Source organism: Phascolarctos cinereus, unplaced genomic scaffold (assembly GCF_003287225.1).
Source record: "Phascolarctos cinereus isolate Bilbo 61053 unplaced genomic scaffold, phaCin_HiC Scaffold_1;HRSCAF=81, whole genome shotgun sequence".
NCBI classification, from domain to species: Eukaryota; Metazoa; Chordata; class Mammalia; order Diprotodontia; family Phascolarctidae; genus Phascolarctos; species Phascolarctos cinereus.
The window spans coordinates 192,969,710-192,996,005 of NW_027555514.1; the positions used below are offsets into that span (position 1 = coordinate 192,969,710).

A 26,296-nucleotide genomic window follows, 5' to 3' on the forward strand; every position below is an offset into this window, starting at 1 on the left:
AATTCACAAGGTGGAGTTGGAACAAAGCCAGCATAGTGCATAACTTAGTAATCATTTATGTGTTTTCAACATTTTGTGTCCATACTGTGCCACTCATAAGCAATGTGGCATAGGAGAAGAACACTGAATTTATCACAAGAGTTAGAGGATTGGATTTGAATTCTAGCTTCACTACTTATTAGATGTAGGACTTTGAACAATTCATTTAACCTCTCTTGGACTTCATTTTCCTCATCTGTAAAGTTAAGGGGGTTAGACTGAATGAGCTCTAAGGTTCCTTTCAGCTCCTAGAAGAGTCAACCTCATTAATGTTTCTTCAATTCGATCTTGCCCCAACATGCTGAGTGTTGTAAAGACAGTTAAAAAGTCTATGTCCAAAGGGTTTTATTCTGGGGTGTGTTCCAGTGCCCAACTGCCAACCTTGAGACAAAGTTCAGAACATTCACTCCTGTATCACCCTGTTCACAGGTATATTCTAAATCATCAGAGCAGACAGGGGTTTAGACTGATGTATATCCATGTCATCTCTCCCATTAGCATTAAGTAGGAACTGTTTAACTTCTGTCTTTATATCCCCTGTGCTTAGCACAGTGCCTAGTACTTAGTAAGCTTGTCAATTGATTTGTTGATCCCTTTCAACTATGAGATTCCCTGGTTTTGTGATCTACTCAGTCTCTTACCTGAAGCATGTGTAGCATCCTTTCAAAATAGTCATCCATATCCATCTCCGCTTGAACCTTTCACCTTGTTTAGCCACTGATTGAGAGTGTTGGATTCAGTGATAAGTAAGAACCCTCCTTAAATCCTATGATCTTGCCACCTTTGATATTAGGAATTCACTACCTGCCATGACAAATGCATGACATTTTCAGATAGCTCTGATAGGGGCACTGTATTAGTCAATTAACCTCTGACTAAAAAACACAATATCTAAATATGGGCTGCATTTTGTATATTGAAATTGACATTGTATGTTACATATTGAAATTGGGATCTGTGAACTCTGACTAAGTCTACACTGACTTGGCAACCAGATCAACTAATGTTATCTTGGGATGAATTAAGAGATGCAGTGTCCATAATGAGCAAAGTTACAATCCTGTTGTTAGGACTAGTTGTTAGTTATAGTCCTGAACTATATAACTAGTTGTTACAGTTCTGAATTCCTCAGGCAATTCACAAAAGGAGGCTTCTGTTCAGTTCTAGAGGCTGCATTTTAGTAAAACATTTGGAAGCTAGAGAGCACCAAGATGAGAATGACCAAGGGGAAGAAGAAACTTGAGATCATACATCATGAGGATTAGTCCAAGGAGCCAGGAATGGTTAGCCTAGAGAAAAGAAGACTTGGGGTAGAGATTAGGGGTAACATTATAGCTGTCTTGAAGCATTTGAAGGGCTAACTTGTGGAGAGGCACTAGGCATATTCGTGGCACCACAGGGCAGAAATGGGTGAAAGGTGCATGTTGAACTTTTATGAAAGGGAAAACTTCCTAATACACAATTAGGGCTATTCAAAAGTGGAATAGGCTTCTTTGGGAAGTAAGATTCTGCTGAAAGGCTGTAAACAAAGTATAGATGAACACTTGTTAGGGAAAATTTTTTGAAGAGATTCCGATTTAGTTATGGGTTGGACTGAATAATTTGTTAAATCCTTTTGTTTCTTTAAAATCCTTTTTAAGACCAAGCATATAGAAGCGGCTTAGCACATTGGGGAAAACAAACGAACACTGGCATTGGAGGCAAGACACCTCAATTTGAAGCCTGGCTTTGCCACTTAGGACAAATGGCTTAATCACTCTGAGCCTCATTATATGTAACAAATGTGGGAGTTGTAGAATTGTAGAGCCTCGTAGCCCTCACACAATGCGTATGGACACTTACTCTCTAGACTGACTTATTCACTTCAACTTGCTCTTACACTGAAAAATCTCGTTTCCCAAGGAAAGGTTTGTACTTCATATTCTCTCAGGGTGCTAGAGTTTACTCTGTTTAGGGAGAATATATTCCCTCTACTCATGACTTTAGCTCTTGAGCCCCCATCATTTCATTTATAGAAATCAGCAACTCACAATAACGACACCTTTTAACCTTAAATATAACCAATCCCTTAGCAATAAGGCAAAAGAAATAATAACATTACAGGTACTCATTTATTAAATCATATACAGGAATAATTAAATACATAAATCTGGGTCACACTTTCCCATTAATGCAATCATATCTGGGGGAAAGTGATCACATACTTACAGAAACCTTTCAAGGAAACCTATGTATTCAAGGTAACTCACAATTCTGGTTATAGGCTTTGATGTAATTGGTCCATTCAGGAATATCTGCCATTCAAGAAGTTACTTCTCTGCTAAATGCTTGACTGTTGATCCTCACTGCTCTTTAGTTGGAAAAATCCTCTTTTCCTTTCTTCTGAAACTGGCATAAAATTTGCAAGCTCTTTCAACTGAAAATCATCCCTAAAAGGGTGTTGGAAAAGCATCATATATTTAATTTAGCTAAAGTTTCAAGCTAAAGAACTGCAAAGCTCATCAGGTAATACAATTCCAGCTGACTATTCACTCACCAGAAAGCTGTGTCATTCAATCAGAATGTAGCAGAGCTCATAGCAATACAGTGCAGGTTGACTCTTTGAGCAAAGCAAGCCAACCTAGCCAACTGTTCACTAATCAGGATTCTACATTGTTCAATTAAATCTCAGCATCTCTCCATATAGAATAAAGTAGCTGTAAAACTTTCACCTTTCTGCTTTTTCCTCTGAAACCAAAAGTAGGCAACAGAGCAAAATGAACTTCTTAGAGGTATTACCTCTCTTCAGCTTTAGGGGGCACCGAAGGTCAATAGTTGGAACTCCAGTCTATTTAGCTATTCAGGAGCTAGTTCTGAATCCTTTTTGTAAATGCCTTTTTTTTTTTGATGAGGCTAAGTGATGGGGTTAAGTGACTTGCCCAGGGTCACACAGCTAGTGAGTATTATGTGTCTGAGGCCAGGTTTGAACTCAGGTCCTCCTGACTCTGGGCCAGTGCTCTATGCACTGTGCCACCTAGGTATCCTCAATGACTTATTCTTAAAGCTTGCTTCTTCAAACAGATCAGCCAAAGCTATTTTTCTATTCCTTGCTCAGCCTTTTTCTCCTGCCCTTTCTTGACTACACTAGCCTCAGACTCCTATACTTTCAGTGGCTTTAACTAGAGCTTCATTTCTCACTTACCAGATAACAGCTCATCAAACCTCCTCTTTCAAATGAATAGTCCTTAATTAACAGTCCTCAATCTCCAAATAGTTTTATGATTTTGCTTTCTTTTTTTTAACACTGTTAAGTCTTAAGCCATTGACATGGAAATGAGCTGACCTCTGACTGTCACTCTCAATCAGTTCTCAACAGTCATCCCTTACAATTCTTGAAATTGCATTTTTCATACTAAAAAATCTTCTACTTTTAATAAATAAAAATTCTCTCTCTGCCCCCTTTTAAACCATCAATGGTTCACTTGCAAATGAAACACCATTCTGTACCTTTTACAAGGTGATTTAAATCCTTATATTTATACTACAGTTTATTTTTTGTCCCAAACTCCTCAAATCACACATGAAAACTGTTTCTTCACATACCTGTTTTAAAAGTTTTTTATTAAACTGAAATTTTCTTCTCACTCTTTCAGGTATCATATTATTCGTGTATTAAAGAAACAATACCTTACATCCTTTACAAATTGATGTAACTCTTTTTCTTCACAGAAAAATATTTTTCTGCCTCCTTCATCACTAAGCTGCTCCATATGAAAAGACAGTATGTTAAAGGGACTGTACCTTACATGTAAAATAGAGGATTGGACTAGAGGTCCTCCAAGGCTCCTTCTGAATCTATAGTCTTGTTTAAGATTGTAAAAGTTGATGATGTCCATGGATTATTGCCCTGGTTAGCTCCTTCAAACTTGATAGGAGCAGCACAGACAGAGAAGAGGAACAAAACAAGTCCTAGAATGCCTGTTCTTTAAATCTTTATACCCAGTTTTCCATATGAGTCAGTAAGTAGTGGTTTGCTGTGGATAGGGGCCAGGCCCTGTGAGATAGAGAGAACAGAAAATACCCATTCCACCACCTATGAGGAACTAAACATCCATTATGGGAAGGTAAAACACACACACACACACACACACACCCCTGTGAAGACTCCTGTTCTTCACTGTATGTATAACCTCAACAATGTGGATATTCCTTCCAATAATTCAGAGGTCAGCCTATCCATCCATGCCAACATATCCTATGCAATTCTTGTCCACATTCATAAATTTAGCAGAGGAGCTTTATCTCTTCTACTGGAGGGGATCTTACTCTCATTTTCTTGACATACTGTGGATTCCAACAAAGCTCATTGGCTGCACATTAACTGTCACTTTCACTTGTTATGTGACTAGCTCTTCTTTTTTTCCATTCTTATATAATAACACTTACAGGCTGCTGGGTCCAGAGGGGCTAGGGTGTTTAACCTTTCCTTTTAATGGGAGTTCTGGGCCCACATGCATGGACCTGGTTCAGTCCTAGAGGAGCCTAGGTCTTGAAGAAAAAATTCAGGCTCTTACTTTCTAACTTTCTGACTCTTTACATCCTCACCCTGGAGCCCTGAGGAGAATCCATCCAAACTTAAGTTTGGAGATAGAGTGTCCTCTGTGAGGAGTAGCAAAGCCAGTTTGTCTGGACAGAGAGTGCAATCAGTCAGTCAACAAGAATTTGTCAAGTGTTCATTACGTGCCAGGAGAGCTGGTCTTTCAGAAATCCCTGGCAATGGACCAGCTAGTATTTTCAGAACTATTCACATAGTGCATCTGGGGCCACTGACATGAATTCATCAAATCTAAATATTCTCATGGTGCAGGTAGGTGGCACAGCAGATAGAGCACTGCACCTGGAGTCAGGAAGACTCATCTTCATGAGTTCAAATCTGGCCTTAGACATTTACTAGCTGTGTGACCCTCAGTAAGTCACTTTGTTTGCCTTAGTTTCCTCATCTGTAAAATGAGAAGGAGATGGCAAACTGCTCCAATATATCTGCTAAGAAATTCCCAAAAATGGAGTCACAAAAAGTCAGACATGACTAAACAACAAAGTGTTCTTATATTATCTCCCTACTTAGCTCAAATCTCAAATTCAATGTATGCTTTATCATTCTTTTGGGACCTTCCTTTCTGATGGCACAGAAGAGCCATATATACTTTCTTGACAAAATCCGATTTCTTCCTCCTAATCCCTAGATTTAAAATTTATTCCCATTCAGAAAGAAAACATTTTACTATGAGATATAAGTAGCTCTCAGTAGGCAGGTATTGAACTAATTGAAATAGTTTTCCTTGCTTCCCCATCCCCAAGTGAATATGTGCTCATGCTCGCGCTCTCTCTCTCTCCCTCGCTCTCTCTCTCTCTCTCTCTCTCTCTCTCTCTCTCTCCTTCCTTGCTCTCTCTCTCTCTCTCCCTTCCTTGCGCTCGCTCTCTCTCTCTCTCTCTCTCTCTCTCTCTCTCTCTCTCTCTCTCTCGCTCTCTCTCCAAGTTTTCTCATAGCATACATTATGGACTTCACCTTCCTTTGCTTTTACACATTCTACCTTATATCATACTTATAGTGACCATCTCATACATATATCCTTCTGATCCATTAGAGGGCAAGATTTTTGAAGGCAGGGACTGGGTTGTTTTTCATCTTTGAATTCTCAGTGCTTTAAAAAGTATATCACGTATGATACATATTCAATAAATATTCAGTTATTTTAAAAGAAGTGAATTGAATTCATAATTAGCATCTAATGAGCCATAAACCTTCTGACAATGGATATACAACCCAAATCCCAAGTTTAGGAGATGAAAGGAGCTAAAAGGCCAGACCAAAAATAACATAAGGGTAACCTGACTCAAATACTCAAAGAATAATGGTTTGGGGTCAAGGGGGAGGAACAATGTCCAGAAAAGTTTTTCTTCATACCTGGCCTTCCTGTGACTCAGTCCCATTGTTCCATTAACAGTGAATAGGCATCAAGGATCTCTCAGAGTTCCACACACATTGAGAAGCAATCATAGGCAGCTGACAGGGACAGAACTGAGCCAGAAAAGCAGTAGCATCAGGAAATCACTTGCTTTCCAAGCTCCCCAATTGACTTAACTTTGACCTTCTGATAAAGGTAGATAAATCAGTATGTAAGGTTTGGCGGGGGCCTTTGGAGGAGGAGAAAATACTAGGGCCGTGAATGAGGAAATTCCAAGGATATTTGCTAACTCAAGCCTAAGAAATATTTACTAGTACAGGCATTGGGAACATTTGCTCACTCTCAGTGGGATGATTGACAGGGATAACACTTGAACTGTGTTATCTAATCCTAGTTTTGGGGTGTATCTATAAATGCCTAGTAGATAGGAGCTAAGGATGCAAAGGAGTGACTGAGCCAAGAGTTTAACTTTATAAATCCAAGAAGACCACACCCCTAGATTAATGAAAGGAGCACTACCACCCACAAAATGGGTTGTGTGATTTGTTCTTTGTTCTCAAAGAGGACCATGACATCAGGGAGATGATGCCATGGCTTGCAAGTGAATTGGTTTTAAGTGAGGGAGGGCTGTGCAAAGTCACCAGCCTCACTTTTTCCTCCGGAGCCCACCCATAAAATGTGGCAAAGCTGGAGAAGAAAGGCAGCAGCTTTTTGAGAAAAACAGATTCCTTGGTAGTTTCCTCCCCTGTTAGATGGAGCCCATATCTTATGGGCTTGCTTAGTGCCTGCCTGGTTTGTTTTGTTGAACAAGATAAATTAGTGGCCAGCAGTGCCCCCCAGTGGTTTAAAATTTTGAATCAACCACATCCAGAGAAGGGGATTAACAATCCCAAGAGACTGCAGATAGCCTGAAAGAAGCAGATGTGTCCTGTGAAGTGATCAGTTAGGGGAGAAAGAAATTAGAAAGATTTTTCATAGAATCTGAAACTTGAAACACAGAACCGCTGTTAGAACTGGAAAGACTCCTGGTCCGATCCTTCATTTTACAGATGAGGAAGCCAAGGCCCTGAGTGGGAACAGGATTTGTTCACACAATTAGTTAGTTGCAGAGCTGGCATCAAAACACAGCAATCCTCAATAATCAAATCTTCCAAGAGGGCCTTAAAAACTGGATGAGTTGGTGTTTTTCCTGAAAAGCTTACCATCCTGGCTCACATACAATCCAGGTGACTCAGGTTGGGGAAATCAGTCCATTACTATGGAGTAATTTCTATTTGCCAGTGTTGAGTATGATCAAGTCTCTTCCATCTGAGCTGTAAGTGCAAAATGTGGATGACAATACCCAACTTATTACCTGCCTGATATGGTTTATTCAGCAGACATTTAAAAACACCTCCTGGGGAAAAAATATATGGATAGATAGATAGATAGATAGATAGATAGATAGATAGATAGATAGAGATAGATGGCACAGGGTAAGTTGAAGATGAAGTGATGATATCTAAAAATAATTAAGAGGTGAGGGAGGATTATACTGGGAGAAGGAGAAAGGGAGAGGTAGAATGGGGTAAATTATCTCACATAAAACAGACAAGAAAAAGCTTTTTAAGTGGGGGGGAGGTTGGGAAAGGTGAAAGAGAATGAGTGAATCTTATTGTCATCAGATTTGGCTTAAAGAGAGAATAACATACACACTCAGTTGCCTATGGAAATCTATCTTACCCTACAGAAAAATAGGGGGAAAGGGAATAAGATAAGAGGGGTGATAGAAGGGAGGGCAGATTAGGGGAAGGGGTATGCAGAATGCACGCTGTCTTGGGGTTAGGGGAGGGGCAAGATAGAGAGAAAATTTGGAACTCAAAATCTTGTGGAAATGAACGTTGAAAACTAAAAATAAATAAATATTTTTTTAAAAAAATACCACTTCCTGCATGCAAACTGTCCCCCTTGTGCTCAGAAGATTCAAGGGTAAATATAAAACATGATCCCCACCCCACCCCCTTCTCACAATGAAAATGAAATGAGATAAAGTATGTAAATTACTTAGAAACTTAGTCAATTACTATACAAATATGTCACCATGGAGAGTCTATGGAGCACACATGGAGGACACAATATGGAGGACACATTCTCTAACAGATGCCTCATGGTGGCATGAAGGTGAGCCTGTGTTAACAAAGACTCTGCTCAAAGACCACAAGCTTTGGAAGATCCCAAGGTCAAGGATGCTCTTAGGTCAGCTATGTGGTACAGTGGCTAAGGTGTTAGGCTTGGAGTCAGGAAAACCTGAGTCCAAATTCTGATTCAAACTCATACTAGCTATGTGATAGTGGGCACATCATAAAACCTCTGCCTTAGTTTCCTCATATGTAAAATGGTGTAGTGGTGGTGGTGGTTGTGGTGGTGGTGGTAGTAGTGGTGGTAGTGGTGGTGGTAATGGTGGAATAATAACAATAATAACTCCTACCCCCCCCAAAGTTGTTATAAGGAGCAAATAAAATAATATATATAAAGCTTTGAAAACCTTAAAGCTGTATAAACTAAAAACTATATAAATGCTAGCTTTATTATTGGGTCAAAAATAGGGTTAAGCCTAGCTAAATTTAGAGAGACTTATCACTGAAGCATTAGTCATCAGGTAATGACTGGTTTTGGTGCACATAGTCACCCATGAAGACAGTTGACTGTGGAGGAGAGGGTGAGGCTGATGACTTAGCACAGCTCTGCCTTACTTAAATCCAATTCACTTACAAGTCAAGACATCCTCCTCCTGATGTTATTGGTCCTCTTTGACAATGAAGGACAAACAACAACAACGACCACCAAGGTATTGAGGGGTGGTTGCCTAAGCCTAAGCAAGCGCACCAATGGTATCATTGAGAAGTATTAGGTGAGTCCAGTGGATATGGGAGACAGATAATCCAAATATCTAATCACAAATGACTTCTTTTATATTCCTTTGTTATTATGAATCAGCCCTTTCCCAGCAACACAACTACCTGCTTTTCATTGTTTTTCTCACTTTTTTTCTCCCTGCAAGAAAAGTGCTCCTGGACAAATATATGTGTGTGTGTGTGTGTGTGTGTGTGTGTGTGTGTGTATACATACAACTGGAGCATCAGGAATCACAGGTTTGAAAAAGTATTCACAAACTTCTAATAAAACATCGCAAATTATTGTAATCTTAAAAGCATATCATCCAACTTAAGTCCTTAAAAAATGTGCCTGGGACATATTCCTTTAGTGGAGGGAAGATAAAGGGAAAGTAGGATGAACAGAGGACAGTCCCACCAAAGGTGTTGTACCAGGAGGGGCTAGAAGCAGGGATACAGAGGACCATTCCACTGTGGGTGCAAACACATTGGGAGAGGGTGACCCATTCCCAGAGAATCCTAGCCCTTGAACCAGCAGTTGTTGGGGACGTCATAATGATGGTACCATGGAGGTGGTAGCCACCTTCAGAGGGTGGTAAGTGGTAGATATAATGGTCCCTATGGATAGAGAGCACAAGCCCACAAAGGGTCAAGCCCTTGGAGCAAACCTTTTTTTTTTTTTTGCCCTTTGTTGGCTATGACTCTGGCCATAGAGTTGATACTCAATACGTATTTGCCTCATGGATAGACAAATAGATGTCTAAGCCCTATTCTTGGTATGTGTGTGTGTGTGTGTGTGTGTGTGTGTGTGTGTGTAGATGTGTTCAGGTTGCAGAATTAGTAGAGTCACTGAAACTGAGGAGCAGATAAGATTATTCAGGGAAAGCTATGGGGGGGGTATGTGGAAAACAGTGCTTAAAGAATTTTTTTTTTTGGTATAATGGATCAAGAATTGATTTTCAAGTCAAGATACCTGAGCTTAAATCCAGTCATTGTTACTTACTAGCTATATGACTTGAGACAAAACTTATCCTCTTGTGGGTCAGTTGCCTCACTTTGCTACCTTTTCCACTTAAATCCAATTCACTTGCAAGTCAAGACACCACCCTCCTGATGTCATTGGTTCTCTTCAAGGATGAACAACAACACCTCCTCCATGAAGTCTTCTCTGATTCCCATGTCAGTAACTGCCTCTGCCATTAGGCCTCATATAATTCTCTAGTTTTCACCTCTCTGATGTACTTGTTATGTAATATTACATATTCTAATTATCATGTTGATGGCTTATTCCTATGAGTCCCAGGAGGACAGGGACAGTGTCTGCAGAGGCGTTGCATCTCTCCCCTCATATAGTGCAGTGCTCCACACATAGCAGATGCTTAATTAAGGTTTGCTGAATGCATAAATGAATGAATTCATAAAACAGGCATAAGAAGACTTTGCCCACTTAAGGACAGAAGGTTGGACCAGATTATCTTTTAAGGTACTTTTGGTTCTAAAATCTTTGATACTTTGAGGAAATTTAAAATGTCCTCCTTTGGATGAGTGAAAATAATGCTTTCCATCATCCATAGTTAAGAGTTCTCTCTTATAGCAGGCCAGGGTGAAGTAGAGATTTTTTTAGAGATGCCATTACCTAGTTCCAATGGGGAAGCATCCTAAGGAAGAAGCTTCTGTTATAAAATGGGAGGGTAAAGAAGGACAGATTCAATGCAATGAAAAGAATAGGGTGTATGTAGAAAATCTGGATTTGAATCCTGATTGTACCACTTGCTACCTATTATTCTTTGAGCAGGTCACTTGCCTGGGTTTCCTTTTCTGTAAAATGAGAGAGGTGGATGAGGTCAAAGATGTCAAACTCTGGCCACAAAACTCCCACGTGCACAGAAGGAGACTAAAATGCAAATGGGAAATGTTTAACAAAACAAATACAAATACAGCACAACATAGATAATGGTAACTTTGTGATTTTCTAAGTCAATATGCAGCCCACAAGGATCGGTTTCTATTTGAGTTTGATGTCACTTTGCTAGATGACCTTGGATACTTCTCCCAGCTTTAAATCTGTGACCTGTGAAGAAAATAATGGAGGCAGCTCTGGAGGCTAGAGGCAGTAGAATTGGTCCTAGGACCCAGGAGTTCAGTCCCCACCTTCACAAAACCGCAGAAACTTGCAACAATTGCAAGGGACCTTAGAATTCAGCTAAATTTTGCAACTGGGGAAACTGAGGCTCAGTAAGAGATGATTTGCCCAACATCCTAAAGGAAATAAGAGCCAGAATAAATTCAAATTGAATTCCTATGATTCCGAATTTATTAGTCTTAAGACAACATCACACTGCAGACGAAGTCTGAGACAGGAGGGAAAGGTCAGAAGCATGGCATCAGTAAGTCCTGGGGCTTACTGCATGGGGACAACATATAAAGAGAAGAGGTCCAGTTTTAATGAGGTCTCGGCATTTGGTCAGTTGGGGGGAAGGAAGGAGAGGCATAGAAGGACAACAGTTGTTCTGGAAAAGGTGGTTTTAGTGGCCTGCACAGAACTGTGATGTGGCAGCCAAAAAAAAAAAAAGCTAATGCCATCTTGGGCTGAGAAAATCATTTCCAGAAATAAGGAGGTGATAGTCCCATTGTACTCTGTCCTTATTAAACCTCATCAGGAGTGTTGTGTTCAGTTCTAAGTTCTGCGGTTTTTGCAGGACAATAATAAGCTTGAACATGTGTAGAGGAGAGCAGCAAGGATGGTGAAAGGCCTTGGGTTTGTGAAATATGAGGTTCAGTTGCAGGAATTGAGTGTGTTTGACCTTGAGAAGACTCAGGGGGCACATGGTAGCTGTCTTCAAGTATTTGAAAGACTGTCATGGGGCAGAGAAACCTTGTTTGTTTTGACCTCAGGGAGCACAACCAAGAATGATGGATGGACATTGCAAAGGGGCAATTTTAGGGTTCATATTGCGTAAAGCCTACTATTACTACTAATAGCTAACATTTGTATAGTGCTTTCTATGTGCCAGACACTGTGCTAAGTGCTTTACAATTATTATCTCATTTGATCCTGACAACAACCTTGTGAGATAGGGGCTGTTATTATTCCCATTTTATAGATGAGGAAACTAAGAGGTTAAGTGACTTCCCCAGAGTCACACAGCTAGGATGTGTCTGAGGTCAGATTTGAACTCAGGTCCTCCTGACTCCAGGCCCAGTGCTCTAACCACTGTGCAACCTATTCAAGCTTTCAAAAAGAAGTAGAATGAGTTAACTCAAGAGGTGGTAAGTTCCCTGTCCTGGGAGGTCTTCAAGTCAAGGTTGGATGACTACTTGTGTAGTTGCTGACAACCCTTTCATATATAGGTGAGACCAAATGGCCACTAATTCATTATAATTCTCAAAGTTCTGTGAAAGAAAGCATGAGAGGCCATACCTACTCTCTTCCCTCCTCATAGGGGGAGAGGAGAAGAAAAGCGGTATGACATAGTTAGTGGATAAAGTGCCAAAATTGGAGTGAGGAGTCAGATCCTGCCTTGAACATTCACTCCCTACCTGTGTGACCTTGGGCAAGTTTCCTCATCTGTAAAATAAGACTGAGTACATCCTAACAATTATTGTTATACAGGGCTTCCAAGGTCAGAGCCAAGATGGCAGAGTAAAGAATGAATTCAGTTGAGCTGTCACAACATTCCCTTCCAAAACAACTTTAAAATAATGCCTCAAATAGAATTCTGGAGTGGCAGAGCCAGCAAAAGGTGAGAGAAAGACATTCTTCCAACCCAAGACAACTTAGGAGGTTGAAAGGAGAGATTTGTGACACAGGAGTGAAGGCTAGCCCAGAGCTCATGGATAAAAAAACCAGTGGTGGGAATAGATGGGAGCAACAGAAGCAGCAACAGCTTTAGGAGCTTTCCAGCTGGAGACCTGGGGACTTGGCAACTCATCAGAAAGAGATTACAGGGGACTCTTCTGCTGGCACTGGACATCATCCATAGTCAAATAGGTGGCCCCTAGGCCTAAAGTCAGGAAGATTCATCTTCCTGAGTTCAAATTTGGCCTCAGATACTTACTAACTGTGTGACCCTAGGCAAGTCAATTAACCCTGTTTGCCTCGGGGTTTCCTCATATTTAAGTGAGCTGGAGAAGGAAATGGCAAATCATTCCAGTATTCTTGCCAAAAAATCCCAAATGGGATTACAAAAAGTTGGATAGGATTGAAATGATTGAACAACAACCAAAGGAAAGAATAAGGATGCCCTGGGAGAAGAGGGAAGTGAAAGGAAGAATGGGGAAAATTGTCTCACATAAAAGAGGTACACAAGGAAGAGCTTTTACAGTGGAGAGGAAAATGGAGGGGGTAGGCAAGACTTGAACCTCATTCATATCTAAATAGGTTCAAAGAAGGGGAAACAGACACACACCACACACACACACACACACACACACACACACTCAACTGGTAATATAAACCTATTTTTTTCCCAACAGGGAAAAGGGAAAGGGATAAGAGAGGGAAATGATGTGATTAAAAAGGAGGGCAGATAAAAGAAGGCAGTGGTGAGAAGCAAAACAGACTTTAGAAGAGGGGCAGGAAAAAAGAGGGAGAGAAGGATAAACAAAAGAAAATAAGATAGAGGGAAATTCACAGTTAGTAATCATAACTGTGAATGTGAGTGGAATGCACTCACCCATAAAACAGAAGTGAATAGCAGAATAGATCAGAAGCCAGACTCCAACAATATGTTGTTTACAAGGAACATGCTTGAAACAGAAAGACACACACAAAATTCAAATAAGGGGTTGTAGCAGAATCTGTTATGCTTCAAAACAGACACACACACACACACACACACACACACACACACACACACACCAAATAGCATAGCATCCAAATTTGTAAAGGAAAAGTTAAATGACTTCTGGAGGAAACAGTAAAACTTACTAGTGGAGGACCTCAGCTTTCCCTACTCAGAGCTAGATAAATCTAACTATAAAATAAATAAGAAAGAAGTCAAGGAGATGAATAGAACCTTAGAAGAGTTAGATATGATAGATCTCTAGAGAAAACTGAATGGGAATAGAAAAGAGTATATCTTTTTTTTTAGCTATATAAGGAACCTTCACAAAAATTGATCATGTATTAGGGCATAAAAGCCTCACAACCAAATGTAGAAAAGCATAAATATTAAATTCACCCTTTTTAGACCATAATGCAATAAAAATTACATTCATTAAAGGCCCTGGAAGCATAGATTAAAAATTAATTAAAACTAAATGATCTAATCCTCAGGAATAAGTGGGTCAAAGAACAAACATAGAAACAATCAATAATTTCATTAATGAGCATAACAACAATGAGACAATATTCCAAAATCTGTGGTAGGCAGCCAAAGCGGTACTTAAGAGAAATTTTATATCTCTAAATGCATGCATCAATAAAAGAGAGAAAGAGCAGATCAATGAATTAGTCATGCTGCTAAAAAAAATAAAAACAGAAAAAGAACAAATTAAAATTACTCAATTGAATGCCAAAATAGAAATCCTGGAAAATCAAAGAAGAGATTAATAAAATTGAAAGTTAAAAACAATCACTGAACTAATAAATAAAAGTAGGAGCTGGTTTTACGAAAAAGCCAATAAAATAAATCAACCATTGGTTAATTTGATTTAAAAAAAAAAAGAGAACCAAATTCCCAGTATCAAAAATGAAGAAAGGTGAATTCACCACCAATGAAGATGAAATTAAAGCAGTTATCAGGAGCTATTTTGGCTAACTATATAAACTTTGAAAAAAAATAGGTTAAGAAAGATTCCTACCAAATTCCTTTTATGACACAATATATGGCACTGATATCTAAACTAGGAAGAGTCAAAACAGAGAAAGAAAACTATAGACCAATTTCTTTAATGAATATCAATGAGAACATTTTAAATAAAATACTAGCAAAGAGATAACAGCAATATGTCACAAAGATCATACACTATGACTAGGTGGGATTTATACCAGGAATGCAGGGCTGGTTCAATATTAGGAAAAATATGAACATAATTAACCATATCAATAATAAGAACAACAATCATATAATTTTATCAATCCATGCAGAAAAAGCCTTTGACAAAATACATCACCCATTCCTATTAAAAACACTAGAAAGTATAGGAACAAATGGAGTATCTGTCTAAAACCAAGAGCAGGCACTACCTGTAATATGGATAAACTTGAAGCCTTATAAGATCAGGGTGAAGCAAGGATGACTATTGGCACCACTATTATTCAATATTGTACTAGAAATACTAACTATAGCAGTAAGACAAGGAAAAGAAATTGAAGGAATTAGAATAGGCAATGAGAAAGCAAAACTGTCACTCTTTGCAGATAATATGATGGTAGAATTAGAGAATCCTAGAGAATCTATTGAAATTGATTGAATTACTGAAGTAATTAACAACTTCAGCAAAGTCATAGGATATAAAATAAACTCACATCAGCATTTCTATATCCTACCAACAAAACCTAGCAGGAGGATATAGAAAGAGAAATTCCACTTAAAATAACTGCAGACAATATAAAATTACTTGAGAGTCTTTCCTCCAAGACAAACCCAGGGATTATGTGAACACAATTACAAAATACTTTTCACACAAATAAAGACAGATTGGAGAAAATATAATTGATTATGAATAGGCCAATCCAATATAATAAATGACAATTTACCTAAGTTAATTTACTTATTCACTTCCATAACAACCAAACTACCATAAATTATTTTATAGAGCTAGAAAAAATAATAACAACATTCAGCTAGAACAAAAGGTCAAAAATACCAAAGAAATCAGTTTTTAAAAATATAAAGGATAGTGGCCTAGCAATTCCAGATTTCACACTATATTACAAAGTAGTTAGCATCAAAACAACCTGGTACTGGCTAAGAAATACAGTGGTGGATCAGTGGACTAGATTATGTATGCAATACATAGTAGGAAATGACTATAGTAATCTAGATAAATCTAAAAATACAAGCTTTGGGGGCAAGAACTCAACATTTGGCAAAAATTGCTGGAAAAACTGGAAAGCAGTTTGGCAGAAAATAGACACAGACCAACATCTTACACTGTATACCAATATAAGGTCAAAATAGATAAAGGATTTAGACATAAAGGGTGACATCAAAAGTAAATTAGGAGAGCATAGAAAAATATACCTGTCAGATCTATAGGATAAGGGAAGAGTTTATGACTAAATAAGAGATATAGAGGATCACAGGAAGCAAAATAGATAATTTTGATTACATGAAATTTAAAATCTTTTGCACAAACAAAACCAATATGCCAAAACTAGAAGGAAAATAGGGGGAAATTTTCACAGCAAGTTTTTCTGATAAAGGCCTCATTTCTCAAATATGTATGGAACCCAGTTGATAAATGGTCAAAAAATAGGAAATTTTCAGAAAAAGAAATAAAAGCTATCAATAGTCACATTTTTAAAAATGCTTTAATTTGCATTAGAAAAATGCAAATTAAAATGAATAAGAGATACTACCTCATACCTCTCAGATTAGCTAACATGACAGAAGAGAAAAATGACAAATGTTTCAGGGAATGTGGGGGGAAAATGGGTCACTTGTGTGCTGATAGTGGAGTTGTGATAGTGGAGTCCAACCATTCTGGGGAACAACTTGAGCTATGCCCAAAGGGCTTTAAAATTGTGCATACCCTTTGATCCAGCAATAGCTCTTCCAGGTCTGTATCCCAAAGAGATCAAAGGAAAGGGAAAAGGACCTATTTGTACAAAAATAATTACAACAGCTTTTTGTAGTGGAAAAGAATTCAAAATTAAAGGCATACCCATCAATTGGGGAGCAAGTTATGGTATATGATTGTGATGAAGTATTATTGGACTATAAGAAATGATGAACAGCATGACTTCAGAAAAACCTGTGAAGACTTAGATGAACTCATGCCAAATGAAGTGAGCAGAACCAGGAGAACATTTTACAATAGCAAAATTGTAAGGACGATTGACCATGAAAGATTTAGCTACTCTGATCAAGACAATGATCCAAGACAATTCCAGAGGACCTATGATGAAAAATGTCATCCACCTCCAGAGAGAGAACTGATGAATCTGAATGCAGGTTGAAACATAGTTTTTAAAGTTTCTTTATTTTTCTTGTTTTATTTCTTGTCTGTGTTTTCTTTTGCAAAGCTAACATGGAAATATGTTTTGTATGACTTCGTATATAGAATAGATATCAAATTGCTTACCTTCTCAAGGCAAGGGGAAGAATAGAAAAGAAGAGAATTTGGAACTCAATTTTTTTTAAATGAATGTTAAAAAAATTTACATGTAATTGGGAAATATCTAATGAAATAAATAAAAATGTATTTTAAAAAATAAGTACAGCTATCCAAAAAGTATGGACTAATGCCTTGAGAGGTAGTAGGTTTTCTGTTACAGGAAGCCTTCTGGTAGAGACTGGATGAACCACTTTTCAAGTATATTGTAGAGGGGATTGTTGACTGGGTGCTTGTTAGAGAAGATGGTCTCTTGAGGTCCTTCCAATTCCAAAATTCCGTATTATGAAGCCCAATTGGGGCGGCCCTGGCCCTGGAGTCAGGAGGACCTGGATTCAGATCCAGCCTCAGGCACATTACACTCACTAGTTGTGTGACTCTGGGCAAGTCACTTAATCCCAAATGCCTCACCAAAAAAAAAAAAAAGTATGAAGCCCAATTAAGTAAATGTATTTGATTTGCAAACTTAACATCATTATAGGGTATTAGAGCTCTAAGGAACCTGAAAGGTCATCTAGTCTAATCCTCTCATTTTTACAGGTGAAGAAAGTGGGCCTGGCAAAGTTAAGTGGTGTGTCCAATGTCACAGAACTATTAAGTGAAAGAATAAAGATAGAAAGCCCGTTCTTCTCCAAAGCTCTTTCCACCACCAGGTAGACATCATTGTTCCCAGTAATTAGATGAATTGGGCTCCACACTCCAGACTCATTTGTTTATTTGGACTTTTAAAAGCCCATATTACGAGCCCACTGGCCATTGCTGCCTGCCTTTATGCTCTATGTCTTTCCATATGTCTAATCCCTATTGTATTTGAGGCCTACCTCAGTCAGTCTGCAGTTCAGGTTTGGGACTGTAACAAAATGAGACACTCACAGGCTAGATAAGAGTTAACAAAAGCAAGTTTCTATAGTCATAACATGGCAAAACTATTCAGCAGGGATACAGCATTGCTTCTGCTGATTGTAGCTTCCCTGCTTTTGAAATTGCCATAGTCAAGGAAGGAGTTTCTGACTTCTTCAGTGATAGCTTTTATACTTAAGCCACCTGGATGCTATATTGATAATTCAAATCTTAGTCCCCTGGGCCAAATCTTGAGGTTGGTTTCAATATCTTTGAAGGGGGAAAAAATAGTCTAGCATGCATGGGCAGGAATCCTTTGTACATATTGTTCCTACTCCTAACCTTATTGCCTCTCTCCCTCTCTCTCTCTCTCTCTCTCCCTTAGGTGGGTGGAGCAGCTGTCCTGGCTGTGGGCACCTGGACCCTGGTGGAGAAAAGTGGCTACCTGAGTGTCTTGGCCTCCAGCACCTTTGTCACATCGGCCTACATCCTCATCTTTGCAGGAGCTCTGGTGATGATGACTGGTTTCTTGGGATTCTGTGCTGTCCTCAGGGAGCAAAAGAGCTGCCTCTCCACAGTAAGTCCTGGGGTACTTTCTTCGGTCCAGGGTGGGAAAATCCCACCAAAGGGCGGTAGGGAGGTCATCAAATCAGAGCTGAAACTTAGAACTGTAGGCTCTAGGAAGGGACCTTAGAGATCATCTACTTATTTTACAGATGAGGAAACTAAGGCCAACAGGAATAAAGTGACTTTACCGAAGGTTACGCAAGTAGCAAACAGCAGAGCCAACAACCTAGGTTTTTTACCTCTCAGTCCAGTGGTCTTTCTACTATGTTAACTTTGCTGTATGAGAGACTGACTAGTCTAACTGCAGACTTTGCAAATGAAGGTACAGAGATGTAACTTGCCTACAGTCACATAGTAGGCAGCTAGATAGTGCAGTAGATAGAATGCTGGGCCTGGAGTTAGGAAGACTTATCTTCCTGAGTTCAAATCTGACCTTAGACACTTACTTAGCTGTGTGACCCTGGGCAAGTCACTTAACCTTCTTTTCCTCAGTTTCCTCATCTGTCAAATGAACTGGAGAAGGAAATGACAAACCACTCCTATATCTTTGCCAAGAAAACCCCAAATGGGATAGCAAAGAGTCAGACACAACTGAACCATTAATGCTTTTTATCGATGATCCTTCTTCACAGGGTAGGGCTGTCAGGCTGAAATTAAACATCTTTTCCTTAGAGAATCAAACCAGTTCCTCAGCGATCTTCTGGCTTTGCATAAGTCTCTCCTTGCTCTAGGCTTTTGCCTAGCCTATCTTTGCTCAGTGCCAAGGTTTTCCCCATAACTGGAACTAGGGGTAAACATGACAGGTGGTTGCCTATGGCCCAACACTCAGAAGGGAACAAATAAGAGTCTCCTTTTAATGTGACCTTATATAAGTTCACATATTCTGATGCCTCCATTCTTCATGACACTTAGGCATTTGTTTTGTTACAACCCATCACGTATTCCAATAAAGGTTCAAAGCCTCTGGTGGACAGTATTACACAGAGGATACAATTTTTAAGTCTTATCTTTATTATCTTCTGAGGTGCTACATCCCAGATATACTGATCAGCCCCTCTCCCCCAACAATTTATAAGATCCCTCTTTACTAAAATCAAAAGGGAAAGCAGAAATCAGTTGGCAAGTATTTCTGGGCTACTGACTATATTCCAGGCACCAAATTAGGCTCCCCAGCGAAGGCAAAGATGAAAAGCTTACCATGCAGCTGAGGAGCTAAGAATCATAGACTAATTGCATGTTAGGACTAGGAAGGACCTTAGAGATCGTGAAATCGAACCTCTCCTGCTCCATCTCCCCATGATAGAAAATTTGGCCTAATTAGGGGAATTGATTTGTACAAGGTCAGACACACATGTAAAGTTAAATAACAGCAGAAGTTGACAGCACAGGAAAGGTCAGGTCGTGTGATGCTATATGATTAATTGCTGAGGGGATTGTTCAGTAAGGAGGTCAAATGCTATGGACTAAAGTAGTCTGGCAAGGCTTCATGGAGGTGAGATAACAGGAAGAGGGGCTTGGAGGATAAAATAACTCCCCACCAGTCCCCATCTATGAGCAAAAGGCCAGAGGAAGGTGAGAATGATGGGTAAAGGGCAGGAAAGATCAGAGAGGTTCTTCTTCCTATTGTTGCTATGTTCTACCTGCTGAAAAACTGATACCATTTTAAAAGTTGTGAATATAAAAGAATCCTAGGGTTTATTTCTCTACCATTTGGAAGGGATGGTAAATTCGACTCTGAAGGAGCAGGGCCAAGATGTGTGAAACACATGATGGGTGGGCCTTTGTTCATTAGTGTCCTCTCTTACCTACCCCAACCCCATGACTATGACCAACTCCATTCCTCTGCAGCAGAGCTACTTGGTGATAAGGAAACCACTTCTCTTGGGCAAAGCTAATAGGAATATCACCTGTTACCATGAAATTCCAAGCCTCTGGTGACCAATAATTCACAGCAGATATAATTTTCTTCTGAAATGCAGGTGTGCAATGGACCCCTCCTCTTCACTAAAGTCAGCTAGATCCTGGCTCCGAGGGCCATGCTTTGGGAAACTGGTGTTTGGTAGAGACTACAGCACTCAGTTCAGCTGCTGAGTCAGACCCTCTGGGATCTCCCTCTTCTCTCTGCCTTGTAATCTAATGGAAGGATAAGACTTGTGCAAACTCAATTTCTCTAAAGTAACTGGTACATCATTTCTCAGCATGCAGCGAGAAAAAACAGATGCATGTACTTGGAAAATGTGAGCTTTGGTTCAAATCCATTGCACTTAGGGTTCCTGCAGGCAGATGGCCTTATGCTGCCTCCTGTCTTCCACTGAGGGAATTAGGATCTTAGGAGGGGCAAATTTACCCCATAAAATTGCCAAGGCAACTGAAGTCCCAAATGTACTTGGGATCTGAGAGGACAGCAGCTTCAGGAGCCAAATACACTTGGGATGTAAAAGGAAGGTGGCTTTAAGAAACAGAGTCTGATGAATCTGAAAAAGGGAAGGCGAAGGGGGTGTGGGGGTAAAGAATACTATACAAAGGGTGGTGGCCTACCAGTCTTGTTGAAGAACAAAACAAAAAAACCACACTGGAAGTGATTCAGGCTAGCCCCAGAAAGACCTTCCTGAATGGCTAAAGTATAGGCCTGGGAAGGAGGAGACCTGTTGACTCACCATGTGAATTTGGGAAAGACCCTTTCCTTTGTGTGCCTCCCTTTCCCTCATTCTTAATATGGGAATGAAAATCCGTTGGGATGGTGGTGATGGAAGTGAGATGGTAGAGAGGAAATGACACTGGAATCTGGTCCCACACTCTATTTGTCATTGAACTTATGGAGCCATGGTTTTCCCATCCATCAAAGGGGGCTTTCATAGGGCTGTTTCAAGGAAAATGTTTTTCTAAGTTATAGGTGTTTTATACACATGAGCTATTATCATTATATAGAAGATGAAGAACAGTGAGTGGGTAAGAATTCTTTGAGCCCAAGTAGAAAAGGGATGAAAAACTTAAGGCAGCATTCTTCTTAATAATTAGCATCCACAGGTGTTCATGAAACATCGTGGAGATATCTTCTTGGGGAAGCCCTGAAACCCAAGCTCTCTGTTCCATTTGCCAAGAACCCCCTTCTGATTCTTATTCTAAGCATTCCCTTCTACATTTCCTTGATATGGTGAGACATCACCACCCTCTGTGTGAGTCCATCAGCTAGAGATGCTGACTCTGTGTGTGGTTCTACCCTTTTCACGATCTTCTCAGGCTGTCGGTCACAGAATGACAGCATCACATTGTCCGAGCCAGAAGGAAGCTTAGAGACCATCTACTCCAGACTTCTCAGTGAACAATGGAAGGATCTGGCCTCACAGAGGCACCCAAAGTCATACAACTAGTAAATGAGTGGCCGAGGTTTAGCCAAAGTTTCCAGACCCCAAGTTCACCTGCAGATACTGAACAGGGGAGGGGGAAAGAGAAGGCGCAAAGGAGAATGATGAAGGTTATTGATCTCTTTGTTGCATCCTTCATCTTAGAGATCCGAGATTAAGATAGATATATGTGTGTGTATGTATGTATATATGTGTATATGTATGTGTGTACTTTAACCTTAGAGTAGGAGAAGAGAAGGCATTTGTGTGATGTTCTTCCAGTTTGGGTAAAGATGAGATTAGCTGTTTGGTTTAAACAGCTGATCTAATGTCAGGATGTGGAAGGAGCATGACATTAACAGTTGTATGTAGGTTCTAGTCTTCTCTCCATCATTGACTTATGATGTAATCTTTGGCAAATCACAAAGAAGCATAGATTACTTGAGCTGCTGTCAATTATCTAGTCATAGACTCTCATTTTGTGGTTTTGTACAAAATTTTGGAATTGTACTCATTGAGAGCAACTAGATAATCTACTTTTTTGGAAGGGGCTATGGAGTGCTTTAGAGCTTAGTCAGTCATCCAAGATGCTAAGGTTATCTGCTGCATCCCAGGTCATCACCAGTCATCTTAACTTTTGTCCTGACACTGGACTTCAATGACTCACGAAAAGAGAGTGAGGCTGACAACTTTGTGCAATTCTACCTCACTTAAATATAATTAATACGTGACTCAAGACATCACCCCATGATGTCATTGGTCCACTTTGAAAATGAAGGACGAACAACAACAACATTTTCAATTTGTAAATGAGGACAATGAGGCCCTAAGAAGGGGCAAGATATGCTTTGTCCAAAAATCACAACTAATGGCAGAATCATAAATGTCAGTTTTCCAGGGGAGTTGACCATAAGAACTACTTGTAAAAACAACCAAAGACTGATATCTTCAGGAAGCATAGAGATCAGGCAGAATTTTTCAGTAACATGCCAGGGACATACAGTGTTTGTCTTTTTTGCCATAGCCAAGAAACCACTATAGCATCCCATCTGGATGCTACACCCCACCCAACCCCAAGACTTACACTTGTAGGCTGTAGGTTGGGTCCCCCAGAGAGATAGCTATTACCTCATGTTCAAAGTACTCTGTGGGCAAACACTCTTAAAACCATAGCTCATGAGTTCCAATGGTGTTTACTTTCCATAGTGAGCCAGGAGACACAATTAGTTCAAAGCAAAAGCATTTACAAAGAAGACAGTAAGAATTGGGGCCCACTCTCTCAAAAATAAATACAACATCAATGTAGGCACAAACTGGTAGTAAGGCACGCCTATATGGAACGCTTGTAGCCAAAGCTGCTCACGTACCATAGGGCCCCTATATACTTGTGATATCCTCACACTGTTCCCTACAAGGCACAGTGTCTTCACTAGGTAGGTCACTCAACCAGGCCTTGGTAGCCCACCTCCTGACTGTCAAGGATAATGCTCTCTGGAGTCTACCATTGGATTGCTTCTTTGCTGCCAGATCACACTCCTTGGAATTACCTCCATTGATTCAGTCTGTCTCTGTCCCTGTCTTGTCTCTGCAGAAGAATGGCATAATTCTCTAAGAATCCCATCAGGAAGTCTAAAGCTTAGAATGACCTGAGGCTGGTGAGAAGTTCTAAAGACAAAAAAAGGGGGATCAAGTGTATTGAGGGAAAGGGGAAGATCAAAGCAGGAAAAGAACCATTGCACAGAATAGACAGGACAATGTGATAATAAATGATAAGGAGAATGCAGAGTTACTCCACTCGTTATTATTTTACTTCTTATTTCTGCTAAGGAAAATATCTTAAAGATGGAAAGCACAAAATTGGCTAATGGGGAGTTGAAGCCCAAGAGAAATAGAAAGACAGAATGGAAGCACTTAACTGCCCTTTATGAAATCAAATCACAAAGCTCAGTGAGCTTGATTTCAAATCCTGGCCAAATTCCAAGTTATTAAAGGGAAAGTTAGTGAACATATAGAAAAGAAAGCCGCAATCACAGAGAGTGGGTATGGCTTCATCAGGAGCAGGTCAGGCCAGGCTAACACTATTTCTTTTTTGACAGGATTATTAAACCAGTAGAGCAGGCAATTTGACAAAGTCTCTTGCAAATCTTATGGGAAAGATGGAGAATTGTTAGAAGTGACTGAATGGCTAGATGTGAAGTGAAGTCGTTAATGGCTTGACTTCAGCTTCAAAGGCGGTCACTAGTGAAGGGCCTCAAGGATCCTTGCTTAGTTCTATGATGTTTAACATTTTTGTCAGTTACTTTTAGAAAGGTATGTTGTTGTTCAATCATTTCAGTCATGGCCAACTCTTCATGACCCCATTTGGGGTTTTCTTGGCAAAAATACTGGAGTGGTTTGCCACTTCCTTCTCCAGTTTATTTTACAAATGAGGAAACTGAGGCAAACAGAATTAAGTGACTTGCCCAGGGTCACACAGCTAGTAAATGTCTAAGGTCAGATTTGAACTCAGGAAGATGTATCTTCCTGACTCCAGGCCCAGCACTCTATCCACTGCACTACCTAGCCTCCCAGGAGAAAGGTACAGATGGCATATTTAACAAATTCGCTAATGTCACAAAGCTCGGAGGTATAGCTAACACCCTAGATGACAGTCAGGATCCAAAAATTTTCAATAGGGCAAAATGTTGAGTCAGATCTAATAAGGTGATATTTAATTAGGGTAAATGTAAACTCTTATACTTGGGTTCAAAAAATAAACTTCACAAATACAAGCTAGGAGAGATGTGACTAGACTGCAGATCATCTGAAAAGAACCTGGGGCTTTCAGTGGCCTACTAGTTCAATATGAGTAAACAGTGTGATATGGCTGCCCAATAAAACTAACGGAATCTTAGGCTGCATTGAAATTCATAGGATCCAGTGTCTAGGAAGCGTTAGGAAGACACATAATCTTCCTTGTATCTAAGAAGGCAGGAGTTTGGCTTTACCAAATCTTCCCAAATCAGACCATATCCGAAATGTTGTGTCCAGTTCCATGAACCACACTCTGGGAAGAGTACCCAGAGGAGTACAACAAAAATGGGGAAAGATTTTAAGGTGAAGTTCAATTGAATGACCTGCGGTGTTTACAATGGAGATGAGAAAAGTTAGGAAGAACCTGGTAAGCTGTCTTTAAATATTTTAAGTACTGCCACATGGAAGGGGAAATTAGACTCATTCTGTTTGGCCCCAAAGGTCCAAACCAGAAGTAATGGGTGGAAATTTCAGAGATTTCAGCTTGATGTAATGAAAGATCCTCTAATAATTTGAAACACTAATAATTCCAAAAATGGAACGGGCTGCCTCAGGAGCTCCCCCTCACCTGAGATCTTGCAACAAAGGATAGCTGACCACTTGTCAGGGATGTTGCAGAATGGTTTCCTCTTTAGGGGAATGGTTTAGAGTCAGTGACCTCTTAGACTCCTAATCATGAAATTCTCTGTGAGAAAGAAAAAAAGAGCAAATGTCTCAGAGCTATAACTACACAAATTCATGCTGACTTTCCTTATCTAACACCCTTTTGGCTCATCTGCAGCCCCTCAAAGTCACTTTCCCCAGAAGGAAATATATTAGGGGACAAGAATAGTACATCAGAGCTGGTGCTGAAATGATGATCAGCTCAACTTCTGCAATCGACAGAGGAGAGAAAGGGGATGGGATTTAAATTATTCACACCAGATCTTTTTTAGAGCCAGTGGTGCAAGGGAGGCCAGATAATTTAGCCTGTCAGAGCCCAAGGCCGATGACTGTGACAGATGCTATCCTGATCAAAGGGGAAAGATATTTTTAGGTCATGATTCACACTTTGAACACAGACACCTGGGGCCTCTGTCTCTTTGCCCAAATGATGAATGGTTTGGGGTAATCAAGTTCCGAGTCTCTCTTAGAGTTGGGTTGTTTTTTTAAAAGCATTTTTAGGGACATAGAGGAAACTCTGGAAAGCAGATTTTTAAAGGGAATAAAAAGAAAATGGTGAATTCCTCAGTCAAATTAACTACAATTTACTCATAGGAGAAAAGGTCTGGAAATGAGGGACACCGAATTCCTTGTGCTATGAATTGGGAAACCAGAATTCTAGCCACAACTTGCTGCTGTCATGCCAAGTACACCCTGAAACTAGTTACTTAATCTCTCTATTCATTGATATCTCCATTTTAAAAATGGAGATAGTGTTATCTAATCCTTTCTTTCATTGATATATGATGATTAAGGTGAAAGGTCTTTTATGGTCTAGAAGAAAAATCATTGCATTATATAAGAATAAGCTAATGAACATAGAAGTATAAACTTCTCAAGTGACCTTAGAAGTTACTGGTTCCAAAGTTCCACACAATGCGGAAAGGCCCTCTTCAAGCTTCCTAACTTG

At 39.7% G+C, this 26,296-nt stretch overlaps 1 protein-coding gene across 1 annotated transcript in view; it reads left to right on the plus strand.

The window, feature by feature from the left end:
* Nucleotides 1-26,296, plus strand: part of TSPAN11 (tetraspanin 11) — a 158,915-nt gene that overhangs the window by 67,737 nt on the left and 64,882 nt on the right. Inside the window, exon 3 of the mRNA XM_021001599.2 lies at nucleotides 18,366-18,557. Coding sequence (XP_020857258.1) covers nucleotides 18,495-18,557 — 63 coding nt within the window. The 5' untranslated portion in view covers nucleotides 18,366-18,494. The remainder of the gene's footprint in view (nucleotides 1-18,365; nucleotides 18,558-26,296) is intronic.